The following is a 13,435-nucleotide window of genomic DNA, read 5'->3' as shown; positions in this document are numbered from 1 at the left end:
AGATTTGAGCAATTTTTAGACAGCTTAAATTCAGGACCATGGATGGGTTTGGGGCAATGCATGTCGACCTTCTATGACATAACCCCCCCCCCCCTTATTTTCCTCCGGTGGTCCATTCCATAAATACCAAACGGTCCCTAAGTAACTCTTCTTAATGACTTATATTATTATTTATTTCATTTTCACACAGTTTTTACATACAGCCTACAAAATCTCTTTAAACGCATCCCAAATATGAACTACAACTCCCTTACACCATTGCGCGAAATCAAAACCGCAGCAAAACCGCTGATTTGGTTGTTTCTCGCCTAAACTACATCATCCAGTTCTGTGTCTGGCTCCGTTGTCCTGTCAATCAAACGCAAAGTGCCTCTCAACCAATCAGCAGGTGGAGTTCATGTATTGATGGGCGGGGCTACCCTTACACACACACACACACACACACACACACACATCACGCTTGCTTCCTGGTCGTTGCTGCTAACAACCTGCTGCCCCGCGACTTCGGCCGTGTCCACTACTACCCGCTCGCGCGTTGACGGTCCCCCGCGGTCTGTCTGCCTGTCTAGATGCGCGCGTGAGGATGAGGCTGTGCCGACACTAAGCGACCTTTAGGCTCCGTGCTCGCTGGGCACGGCTAGCTGCATGCTGCCGCTCCGCGTCTCTCTGTCTCTCTCTCTCTCTGCCCCGCTTTCTGACGCTTTGGAGGGATTCGCAGTCTGGCCTCCCAGCCGCGGCTGCGAGGAGTCAACTTAATTTCCTTTAGCGTCGCCCTCGCTCTCGAATCATGTTTATTTTATAAAGATGGCGGCGAGGTGGACACTGTGAACTAAATGACTGTCAGAAACATCGCCTCCATTTGTAATATGGTGAGTATCCCGCCGGCTTTCGAGTGTTGCTGTCGGTGTGTTTAACTTGGTGTGTAATGATGTACATGGGTGAGTCGCCAACCCCCTTCTCTCTCTCTCTCTCTCTCTCTCTCTCTCCCTCCCTCCCTCCCCTTCAACCACACTGTAAAGGATGAGGGACGTACAGTGAATGTTATGGCATTGATGTGACGTCACATTCCTTATACCCTCTCTGATGGACGGGTTGAATGAAGCGGTTTGTTGTGGTTGCATAATGTGATGGTGCTGCTGCTGCAGAGAAAGCCGGTCACATCCGGGTAGCTTGTTGGAGACCGGACGTTTGAAGGCTGCAGTGCTTTTCATCATGGCACCCAAGAACAAGAGTAGTGTTACTACATGTCATCATACACTGACGTCATCGGCCACCTAGTTTCCATAAAACCTCTCCCATGTTTACCAAAAATGCTTTTTTTTTTTTTTTTATATTGTGAATTTTTTACATTTTGTCCGTTTACAACAAACATTAGAGAATGTAGCTGAAAACTGAAAACTCATTCAGTTCAGTTATTTTAAGGAACTTTTTTTACAGACGTAATAACATTCTTGCTAGTGGTCGAACGATTAATTAAATTAATCAGTTGGCTGATTAATCGGGTCGATTAATGGCATTTTGAGATGATCGGAATCGACCAATGCCTGCGCTCACAAGGCCTATTTAAAAAAAATATCTTGGCATCTTGTGGAGCCGTTGCACAACAGTCTGTAAAATAGATTCAGCCCAAGTAGAAGTGAAATTAAAGATTAAACACAACAAGCATGGAATTTTTGTTTTGTTTTTGTGCATTATTTATTTTATTTTAATTTTTTGAGGAAACCAGAGCTCCCAGAGTAAAACCTCAAGGGGGAAAGGGGATAATATAACATATATAATATATATGCATTAGAAATTATATTGTATATATTTACATTTGGGGGCCAAATTGGTAGTGGGAGGAAACCAGAGCACCTGGAGGAAAACCCACACGACACAGTAGAATATACTGTGCCGCCCTCTTTCTTTTAATTATAATTTGGGGCCAAATTGGTTTGTTGTAGGAGGAAACCGGAGGTTTGACCCTCCTCTGGCAGGGCCACACAAGGTAGACCATGCTCTAGGCTGTCGACCAGGAGCTCCTCTGTGACTGGGAGGAGCTCTGGTGGGAGGCTTTGATTGTCCGCCTCAACAGCCTGGAGCTCAGTCACCAGCTGGTCTGATGGTACCTGGTTCAGCCCAGTCACCAGCTGGTCTGATGGTACCTGGTTCAGCCCAGTCACCAGCTGGTCTGATGGTACCTGGCTCAGCTCCTCAACTTCTTGCTGAGGAGCTTCACCGTTGTCTCTCTCGACCTCATTGTCTGCTGGTGACTCCTGGTTGGCAGTAACCTGTTCTTCAAGGAACTCCTGGTCCAGGGTCTTCTTCTGGAGCTCTTCTTTGAGCTGAGTTGACTCAGCTCAGAGGCCCTGATTGTCTTCAGTGGCAGTCTGGAGGTTAGACCTGGTGTCTCCTGGTTGGATGAGACCTGTTTGTCTTTCAGGTACTCCGAGTCTTTGAGGAGTGCAGTTTTCAGCTCCAGCTGTTTTTCCAGAGCCTCCTTCTGCTGCTCCTGCTCCAGGGTCTTGTACTGGTACTGTCTTTTGAGCTGAGCTATGGGCTCGGAGGCCTTGAGTGACCTGCTTCTCAGCATGGAGGCTGATGTAGTTCTTCCGGCAGGCTGAGCCCTATAAGTTCAGGCTCTCACTCATGTCATTTAAGGCCTCCTCTTTCTCAGAGAGGTCTTCTTTCAGGGTCTGGATCTCCTGCTGCAGCTGGTGGATAAGAATGTCCTTCTCATCGGCCAATCCCTGCGCTCACAAGGCCGATAAACAAAAAAAATGTCTGCAGACACATCTTGCAGAGCTGTTGCACAACACTCCACTTGCTGTCAGCCCCTCGATCTAGCGGGGAGTGCAGGGCCAGCGGCGAGCGAAGGACCTCCTTACAATGTCCAATCAGAGGCAGACAGAGAACTTTTGACCAATGGGATGCAGCCAAGGGAACATGTATTCCTTGTGCAGATAATAAAGAGATTGTGCTTGTTATTGAGGTGGTTTTTGCATATTTTAATTCGATTTTTATTGAGATAATATTGTTTATTGAAATTATCTTGGGCCAGAATATTAAAATCTTAAATTTTTACCACACCAAAAAAAACCTCAGCACCATTTAGTGGACTGAAGAAGAAATTGTTTCCAAAAGGGTTTCGGTTTAGTACTCGTTAAACTGGCATTTAAAGGGTTAAAACCCTGAAAATGATTGAACGTTTGAGCAAGGTGAGAGTTGTTTTATGAAAAAAGTAGAAAAAAATATTGATGTATGATGATTTTATAGCAGTTTGTAAATGCGTGTACAGAGGGTGCAAAATACACCAATAGAGTATAAATGTAAAATAAAAAATCATTGGATTTCAAAAATATAACTTAAAAAGGAAAGTTCTTGCAAAAAATCATGCCACAAGCTGTAACACAGCCAAAAGTATCACCAAATTAAAAAAAAAACAAATCAGGAAATGCCCGGGGAGGGCATGGGGGTAAAGTAAAAGATCAATACTTGTTGCTGTATCTTTTTCCATTTACTATTCCATTTTCATTTCAGTCATTTTATTTTTTAATTCTATGATTCCAGCTTCTCTGGTTAATTTTTTCTCTTTGACAGTGAACTAAATATATCTTTGAGTTGTGGATGAAACGAGACATTTGAGGCCGTCGTCATGGGTTATGGGAAGCACCAACATGTTCCCGACAGTTTTTTAATAAACCAAACATTTTTATGTAGAAAATAAGCGACAGGTCAATGGGCACTGAAAAACAATGGCTGGTTGTGGCCGTGGACTTGTTGTCAGATTGGAGGCAATGAATCGGACAAAGAGGCATTCACTGTCCGCTTTAACAGGCAGAAATGGCAGTCAGTGGCATTCAAAGCCTTCCCCAAATGAAATTGTCTTCTGTAATTCGCTCAACAAAGCTGTCGGTTCATTTTGGGGGGGAAAGAAGCTTTGAGCTGAGACAGGAAGATAAGTGGTCTGTCACAGGGCTACTTATTTATACCAGTTCCTTTTTTTCTACTCTGACAGGAAGGTTCAGGGGCTTTTTTTCTGGTAGGAAAGATGAGCTTCAACGTTTCTTTTGGAAACCAATATTGAATTTTGGCCGAGAGGATAATTCCTCTAATTTTGGTTTTAACCCTCAGATACACACACACACACACACGCACGCGCACACACACACACACACACACACACACACACACACACACACACACACACACACACACACACACACAGACTAAATACTGTATATTATGCTTTATATAACTCTCCGTAATAACTGAGTCAACTTGGGCATGGTCATTGCGATGTGCTTAATGGTCACATGACAGGCTGTGTGATGTTGGTGAATCAACTCAAACGCTGCTTGATACAAAAGGAAAACTCCCATGATTCTCATTTTCATTACTAAACCAGTATTTCTGGATTCAGTTTCATGATGATGAACTCTATTTTTACACCGGGCCGCTCCAGGGACGGGACGATGTATAGGATTTTATCATGGGTCACCATGAAATACACTCAATTTCACAAGTTCCATTATCAGAATTAAAAAAAAAAAAAAAAAGAGCCTGAATACAGGATGCAAAAATATTTGTTTATGTCTTCATGATTTTTGATCATTTTATTTAAGATTATTTTATTGTTTTTCATTAAAATAGATTATGAAAACTAAGAAAACTTTGCTTCTTATCTGTGACGCAATTAAGATATCTGTTTACTAACTAAATATAAAGTGATACCAGAACGTTTCAGAGGCTCTCCCCAGTGGGGGGAGCCTCTCCCAAGTAGCCCTTAGACTGGCTATATCAGGTGGTCTTGGAGAGACTCGGGTTGAAGGGTTCTTATGGATCCGACCGTGAGCTTTCCAGCAGCCGTCACCTTCACCTCCCCGCTTCCGTAGTACTCCCTTCACCCTCTCTCTCTCCCTGAGGGAGGAACGGGGCTACGGAGTGGGAGGAGCCTGAACCCACCTGACCCGTCCACTAACCTGAAGCCATGTTAACCTGCTTTGTGGGTGTTTCATATCTATATGACCAGTGAGGTTACGAATACATTTATTTCTTTTATTTATATTTCGTCATATTGCAGAAAAGATCCAGTTGTGCTGTCAGTTGTGTTCCAGAGTGGAGCAGCTCTGGAGTGAACTGTCCTTTTATAAGAGATGATGAGAAAACGTCCTGATGTGTTGTCGTCTCTTGTCCTTCAGGGCACCAATGCCTCTGCTCTGGAGAAAGACATCGGCCCGGAGCAGTTCCCCATCAATGAGCACTACTTTGGGTTGGTCAATGTGAGTATGATCCTCTGGTACATTCACAAAAGGATGGCTTTTACCAAAAACACCTGAAGGTCTGGCGGCCAATAAAATAGGACGTTCTGTTTCTTTAAAGTTCACATAAACACCCAAGTTGTCATCTCTGCCCAGTGGATGAAAGTTGTTCACTTCTGTATCTTTCCACCAGCTCATTTAACTGATTTAATACTCCATTAGACCTAGATTATACCATCTGTGAGAAGATTTCTATAGTTCATCTTAAAGATGAGATGGATTTTTGGATCCCATCCCATTTGGATATTGTGCTATTTAGCAATTTGTGTGTTCCTTTTTAAATCTTTAAATCCCGCCTCGAATTACTTTTAAACAAGATGTTTTCTTAAGTGACTCTTGACACATTACTTCCTGCTTTAACCGGTGATCTACGCTCTCCCCTGCTGTCTGTTTGCCTCTCCCTGCCCTCAGTTTGGAAACACATGCTACTGTAACTCGGTGCTGCAGGCGCTCTACTTCTGCCGGCCGTTCCGGGAGAACGTGCTGGCGTACAAAGCCCAGCAGAAGAAGAAGGAGAACCTGCTCACATGCCTCGCCGACCTCTTCCACTCCATCGCCACGCAGAAGAAGAAAGTAGGCGTCATCCCGCCCAAGAAGTTCATCTCCCGCCTTCGGAAGGAGAATGGTGAGAGTCCGAGCCTTGTTTAGAACATTACTGATGAATCACCTTTTAGAAACATTCATTTTGATTCATTTTGATTTTTTTTTCCTGTGTTGGATTGGATATCAGATATAAATTATTATTTCATATTATATATATTTCCTGATATAACTGCCAAATAGGACTTCATTCAATATAACCCTTTAAATGACGGTTTGTTTACATAGTGACCCAAAAACAACACAAACATGTAATTCTGTTCTGTAAAACCCGGCCATATGTTTGTGATGTTGCCTGCAGGTGAATGTTTGTCGTGTTTTCTCCGCTTCAAAGGGGATAAAAGTGGGTGAACGTCACCCAGCTGACCCTGAAGGGGCTCCAATCCACTCTTCTTACGTCGGCCTTTTCTGAGTTAGCATCGCGCGTTCACGAACAACCTCGGCGTCCGTTCTGTTCCGTGGTTTTGTGTTGTGTGTGTTGGTAGCAGAGCTGTCTTTTTTTAACGTCGTCTGAATATTTGAGGTGAAGGGCAGGTGCGTGTTGGAGGTAAGAACTGAGGCCGACTGTTCTCTGCTGTCCATATTGAGGAAGCTCTTTATGCGAGTGAACAATGCGATCTCTGTTGGGGACTCGGCTTTGGTCAGCTGCCTCCTGCTCTTCCTCCCTCCTCCTCACGTTCTCACTTTTCACCTTTCACATACAGATCGGTCAGAACAGAAGTGTGTATGGATGCTGGTTTTTCATCAGTGCAGCCTGTTGAGTTCAAGGACAGACCGTGAAGCCCTCCGAGGCTGGAATGTTTTGATTTTGGGCTGAAAGGACAGAAATGACCAAATAATTCAAGCAGCCAGTTAGCTTAGCTTACCCCAGAGTCTGTAAGCTAGCCTAGCTTTGTCGGAAGTTAACAAAATCTGCATTATATCGCCACTGAAGCTCACAGTCAAATTATGATATTAGGGTTGAGAAAACTTGTTGAAGCAAATTTTTGCCTGGCATTACTAGAGGAGGCGGGGCTTACCTCCACGTAATATTTGTAATGACGAATCTTTTACTCTGTCTCCCTCCAGACCTGTTCGACAACTACATGCAGCAGGACGCCCACGAGTTCCTCAACTACCTGCTGAACACGGTGGCCGACATCCTGCAGGAGGAGAAGAAGCAGGAGAAGCAGAACGGCCGCCTCAAGAACAACGGCACGCCCGTCGCCACGGAGACCGACGCGGAGAACAAGACGGAGCCCACGTGGGTCCACGACATCTTCCAGGGCACGCTGACCAACGAGACGCGCTGCCTCAACTGTGAAACGGTGCGTGGCTCTTCGTCGTTGCTAAGGTGTGACTCTGCAGTGGGAGGAGCCTGAACGCCATGTGTGTGTTTCGCTACGCTAATTGACGCGTTCAGGAAGTGTATCCTCGGATGAACTAACCGGACTAAACCAACTAGCACGCTAGGGCTGACAACAACAGGTGCTCTGCCAAAACTTCTCCCGATTTCTTTTCCCCCGTGTGCGAGTAGTTTTGGGTCAGTGAGCTTACTGAATAAAGGTGCTAGGGTACCGAACGTCCTGTGCCTGAACTGTTCAATACTAATGGAGAGGCTAAGCGGTGGGATCTTATTTGAGAAAAAAAAAACGTGTTGGTGAGCGTTTTCACACTAAACTAAATGATAAGACTACAAACTGGTAAATTATCCTTTAAATAGATAAACATCATATTTGTCTCTTGTCGTTGACTACCGTTCATATTTTATTCTGAAATAAAGTCCCACACAGGAAGGGGCGGGACTTAGCCTCTCTATACAGGTATTTTTAAACATCTGTTTCATTACCCTCGGTGTCTCTGTTTGACAGGTGAGCAGCAAAGACGAGGATTTTCTGGATCTTTCTGTGGATGTGGAGCAGAACACGTCGATAACGCACTGTCTCAGGTAGCATCGAGTTTTATTATGCCCACATTCAACCACGTTTTATTTTTATTTCTTTCTTTTTTTTTTAGCTTGAATAATCCAACCTCCTGTGGTATTCTCTCCCCTCCAGGGACTTCAGCAACACAGAGACCTTGTGCAGTGAATACAAATACTACTGTGAGGCATGCTGCAGCAAGCAGGAAGCACAGAAGCGGTCAGTAGACTACTTTGATGCCACTGTGTTGAGGACTGGGTGGTGTTTATACAATCTCAATACAACAATACCTTTTTTACTAAAAACCTAACTATTGTTCTATAAACGACGACAGCTCTTTTCTCTTCTATATGTTAAAATGTTTATTGTGTAAACATTCAGTTTTCTTAAGCTGCTGATAATGTAAACAGTCTCATTGTGAATGACAAGAGGCGTTAGTTCATTGTCAACATGTTGGCAACATCAAAAGAAATGAAACTCATCTTACCAACCGAAGTCTGTTCTCAAATGTAACACTTTACAGTTTCTTTAAATATTCATCAGTTGATTTTGCAAATATTTATTATCAGCCTGTTTTCCTAAATCCACATCACATTCACATCGGCATGAATTAGATCCACCACACAGCTTTTCTTTAAAAAGAAAACGCATCAATTTTGTCAGTCTGGTGCAGCGCTCACTCCACATGGAACTCTGTGTGTGTGTGTGTGTGTGTGTGTGTGTGTGTGTGTGTGTGTGTGTGTGTGTGTGTGTGTGTGTGTGTGTGTGTGTGTGTGTGTGTGTGTGTGTGTGCGTGTGCGTGTGCGTGCGTGTGCGTGCGTGCGTGCGTGTGAATACAGAGGAAACACTGTCCATTTGGATCTTCAAGGTGAATGTTTGTTTGTTTTTGTTTCTTTGCTTCTAAAGCGACGGTGTAACTACCGTAAAGTACCAAAATTTGGCGCCGCTTTTTCTCAACACAAACGATTTTGCTTCTCTGCAGGATGCGCGTGAAGAAGCTTCCCATGATCCTGGCACTACACCTGAAGAGGTTCAAGTACATGGAGCAGCTGCACCGCTACACCAAGCTGTCCTACCGCGTGGTTTTCCCCCTCGAGCTGCGTCTGTTCAACACGTCCGGCGACGCTGTCAACTTGGATCGCATGTACGACCTGGTGGCGGTGGTGGTTCACTGCGGCAGGTACAGTGTGGCGATTAGCAGTCCGAAATAAAGGACGTATGTATGAAATGAAGCGAGGTTGATACCAGCTGGGCATGGAAAGATCCATTCAGCACACTATATTTTACGTCATCATTACACAAATATCAAGTATCAATCTTTTGCTATATTAATATTGCAAAATACAAATCCTTTTTTTACATTACCTTTTGGTAACAGTTGCTTCCTCCATCCACTAGATGGTGCTGATTTTTTTTTTTTTGGGAGGGGGGTCATGGGTTTGACAGGAAGTTGAAGGAAATATGGGGTCAAAACTTCATACATAATTTGCACTTTCAAATCTTCCCACTTCGAAGAAAGCATGTAAGCACATTCCCCCAAAATGTTTTATTATTATTATTAACATAACAATTATATTGGAATAATAATAATAATAATAAAAATGTACACGAATACTGAAGCTACCTTTGCCACCATAGAGGTTACTACCAAAACCCCTTTGATGACATTTTTTATTTTTTAATATTTTTTTTTTTTTTTTTTCATGTACAGCTCTTCCATCTTATTCATCAATCATCCCACACTTTATGTCTCTGTTTGTTTATATTGTATATATTATAGTCACTGTTTGTTTATTGTTTATTGTCTTCAACGTACGCACCTTATTCACCAAGACTAATTCCTCGTTGGTTTAAAATCCTTCTTGGTAATAAATCTGATTCTGATTACCAAGAACTAAGGCGTCAGTCCAGCAGGGTTCGCTCGACTCCACATATTACGAGTTATATAATAGATTCATTTTGTGGTTATTGCCATGAATTTAATTTATAGGCAATTAGTGTTGTTATGGGTTGCCCCCCCGGCCCCTTATAGGAGGGGGGCCCTTAAAGTCGCAGTCGGCAATTTGTTTGATCATATTCACTGAAACCGACACTATGCTCCGATAGAACAACATAAATCATCCGGTTTTAGAAAAACATTCCTACCCCATGTCTCCTGCTCCAGAGGTGATTAGATGATGATTAGATGATGATTACATGCAGACGTGTGAGGGTGAGAGTTTTAAGAGTCACTGTTTGTCTCCATCCCCCTCAGCGGCCCTAACAGAGGTCATTACATCACCATAGTGAAGAGCCACGGCTTCTGGCTGCTGTTTGACGACGACATCGTGGAGGTGCGTCACCCCCGCCGCTGTGAATCAATCCCTTGACTCATCTTTTGTTTTGTTTTCTATTACTGGTTAACATCGTCTCGCTCCTACTTGTTGCAGAAAATTGACGCCCAGGCCATCGAGGAGTTCTATGGGCTTACCTCCGACATCTCCAAGAACTCTGAGTCAGGATACATCCTCTTCTACCAGTCCAGGGAGTGACTGGAGCTGGATCAATGACACAGGAGAGGACTAAATAGGATGAGACCCTTGGTTTGTTTGTGTGTTTGTCCCCCCCCCCCCCCCCCCCCCCCAGACTGCTCTGATGTATGTGCCAACCCTCCACCCCGACCTCTGGGATCCCTGTGCTTCATCTCTCTCTCTCTCTCTCTCTCTCTCTCTCTCTCTCTCTCTCTCTCTCTCTCTCTCTCTCTCTCTCTCTCTCTCTCTCTCTCTATCTCTGTAATTTGCTTCTTGCCTTTTAAGTCACCTGCATCTGGACTGCACTTTAAAATGCTCAACAGGCATGACCGAATCAAAAAGGAGCTGGTGGGAGGTGATTGGCCCACCAGGACGATGACGGCGTGGAGCATCTCTTGCACATGTCAGAAATTGTTCTGCGTCATTCATACGTGTTTTAAGGTCTTCTTCCATATTGCGTTTCACCCCGTTAAAGCACCAGTATGTAGGAGTTTTAGCGGCACCTAGTGGTGAGGTTGCAGATTGCAGCCAGACACGTGGGTTCCTTCGCCGCTCTGCCCCATGACGCCGTGTTCACACCAAACGAGAAGCAAATTTATCGAGTTGCAAACTAACGTTTGTGTTTATTCAAATAACCAGAGAGGAGGCGGGGCTTAACTCCACATAGACCCTGAACCAGGTTTCATCCATCATGGCTGAAGTAATCACTGTCGCTGCTTTGTACATTCTAAGCTTACGAAAACACAATGGTTCTTTTAGTTTAAGGTGATTATACGCTAATTAAAACATGGCTGAAAGCTACCTGACAAAACCACGTGATCAAATTAAACTAATCCACCGGAGCCGAGCGCTCTGAACACGACGGGGAACTCCTGCTGTTTTTCTCTGTCTGTTCAAATCAACGGCATCTTTATATTTTTTTATGCGATAGAAAACCCATATTTATTGTGCTCAACATATTTATTCCAATTATTTGTTAACGGTAGATAATGAAGGTGTATTTGTGTGTAATATGGCTCTTTTAAGAGCATTGTGTGTTGAGACCAGGGCAGGGTATCGTTTAAAAAAAAAAAAAAGGTAACTGCTGCAGTTGTGGGCCAATCACGTTGCGTTAAATTAAATAATGATTGCAGTGATTGGCTGCGAGCAACACCATACAAATAGTGGTGTGGGGGGGTTCGCAGTATGCAGTATGGAGATACTGCCTGTTTGGTACTAGATTATTGTGGTCCGATACCCAGTCCTGGTCTAGACCCTTGGGTCTAAGATGAAGGTCACGGTGTATGTAAATACACTACTATAAAGAAAGAAGATGCGTTTCATAGTTTAAATGTTAAATAAACAGAGGAGACATATTAGAGGGACAGTGTGTAGGATTTGCAAGACCGTGGTAACACAGGCCATCTTTACCATAATAACACTACATAAGGGGCAACGGAATTCAGATGGCTACTGGTGGTACCACGGTTTCACAAGCTAGTCTGAGAACTACGGTGGCCTGCAGGTAGCATGAATATGCAAAAGGCTCTCTAGATTCAGTGTTTTGGTTTGTCCCAGAGAAAAAAAAGTCTCATTCAAACCATGAGCAGGTCGATCAGAACTGCAGCCACGTTAACGTGTAGCATTGCCATTGCGATAGTTGTAGCAGGTCACTTAAACTTGACTTAGGGCACACTGTGGATTCACTTTGAGATTTTGTTTTGGCTCATTTTCTGTAACAAGTGCAAGTCCCGTTTGTCCATAGAAACATTCTCCCGTTTTTCTCCGATCCCCCCCCAGAATCCTACACACTGTTCCTTTGTAATATGTTGCCATGGAGAGATGACCCAGAACTGCCCAACCTTTCGATTGAAAAAGAAAACTGTGCAATAAGAGGTGAAGTTATTTCCATGTGGAAGTTCCCAGCGATACTTAATATAAATTTAAATGTTAGTAGTGTAGATGTGTTTCTTAGTGGTGGATATTTTCCCAATGTTTTGTGACATCAAAGTAAATCCCCCCACCCTTCATCCAGTGCAATTTACACCACCTGACAGGATGATAACTATAGCATTTTTTTTCTTTTCTTTTTGTAACATAACCTGGTCCTTTATGTTTTCATTCCTATGTTGAACTACAGCTTTGTAGTTTTCTCTCATTAGTCTCTCTGACTTTGATGTTTGGGTGTCATATATAGCACATTGGAATCCCATAATGTTGATTCATACGATATCCATTAGAATGAAATAGGAGTAGAAGCAATGTTCCCATTCAAATCAGCGTAGCGGGATCGTCAGCACGGCGGCCATAACTAACTGACTTGAATTAACAAGCTAGCTAACTAACTAGCATGTTAATTACGCCATTCTATAGAGGCTAAGTCACGCCCCCTTCTGGTGGCCCCTGTTGGACCTTATTTCGGGAAAAAAATTTCAGTAGTCAACAATAAGAGACAAATATTTGTTTTTAATCCCGTTTGAATTGAACCATGAATTCCACATCTGATGTTTGTCAGTTTTTTAAAGAGAATTCTTCAAGTCCAGAAAGTAATTTAGTTTAGTGTGAACTACGTCAACGTACGTCACCAAAACTGACTAGCTCGTCTTGCTAGCTAGCTATCTTAGCTACGTTCCGTCAATAATGTAACCTTAGCTAGCTAGCTAACTTGGCTATGTTCCTTCAATAATGTAACCTTATCTTAGCTAGCTAGCTAACTTAGCTATGTTCCGTCAATGTCCATTCTACTCCTATTTTATTTCCACAAATAGGATGAATTTTCCAGCTTCGTGTCCATTCAGGGGGCAGAATTCAAAGTGACGATCTGGCTCGTCGAATGCACTCGTTTCTGCCGAGTCGTCTCTTCCGTTTTGTAATTCCGTCGATGGGGATCGCGAGTGAAACGTGCCAAAAAAACTGGAGCCGACCTCGCGACCGTCTTGGCAGAACATTATTTTCTTTGTATAGAAACAACTGTACATTATGTAGAAGCAAAACAAAACAAATAAAAAACACTTCTGGAAATAGGAAAAAATATTTTTTTAAAAAGTGAAGATCTTTAAATGTAAAGACGCTCGTTAAGCTTGAAACCCTGTTAAGAAATACTGTGCTATTTTACAATCAGTCAATTACATCAGTTGTGCAGAAG

At 43.3% G+C, this 13,435-nt stretch overlaps 1 protein-coding gene across 1 annotated transcript; it reads left to right on the top strand.

The window, feature by feature from the left end:
- The first annotated feature begins 454 nt into the window (after nt 1-454).
- usp46 (ubiquitin specific peptidase 46) lies at nt 455-13,435 on the top strand. The gene is made up of 9 exons (XM_084012532.1): nt 455-869; nt 5,181-5,261; nt 5,712-5,925; nt 6,969-7,207; nt 7,751-7,827; nt 7,937-8,020; nt 8,784-8,981; nt 10,056-10,134; nt 10,231-13,435. The coding sequence occupies exons 1-9, from the start codon at nt 834-836 to the stop codon at nt 10,330-10,332; spliced, it is 1,110 nt and encodes a 369-aa protein (XP_083868658.1). The 5' UTR covers nt 455-833; the 3' UTR covers nt 10,333-13,435.

The sequence above is a fragment of the Eutrigla gurnardus genome (assembly GCF_963514095.1).
Source record: "Eutrigla gurnardus genome assembly, chromosome: 6".
Classification (NCBI taxonomy): Eukaryota; Metazoa; Chordata; class Actinopteri; order Perciformes; family Triglidae; genus Eutrigla; species Eutrigla gurnardus.
This window is presented reverse-complemented; position numbering and strand designations above follow the sequence as displayed.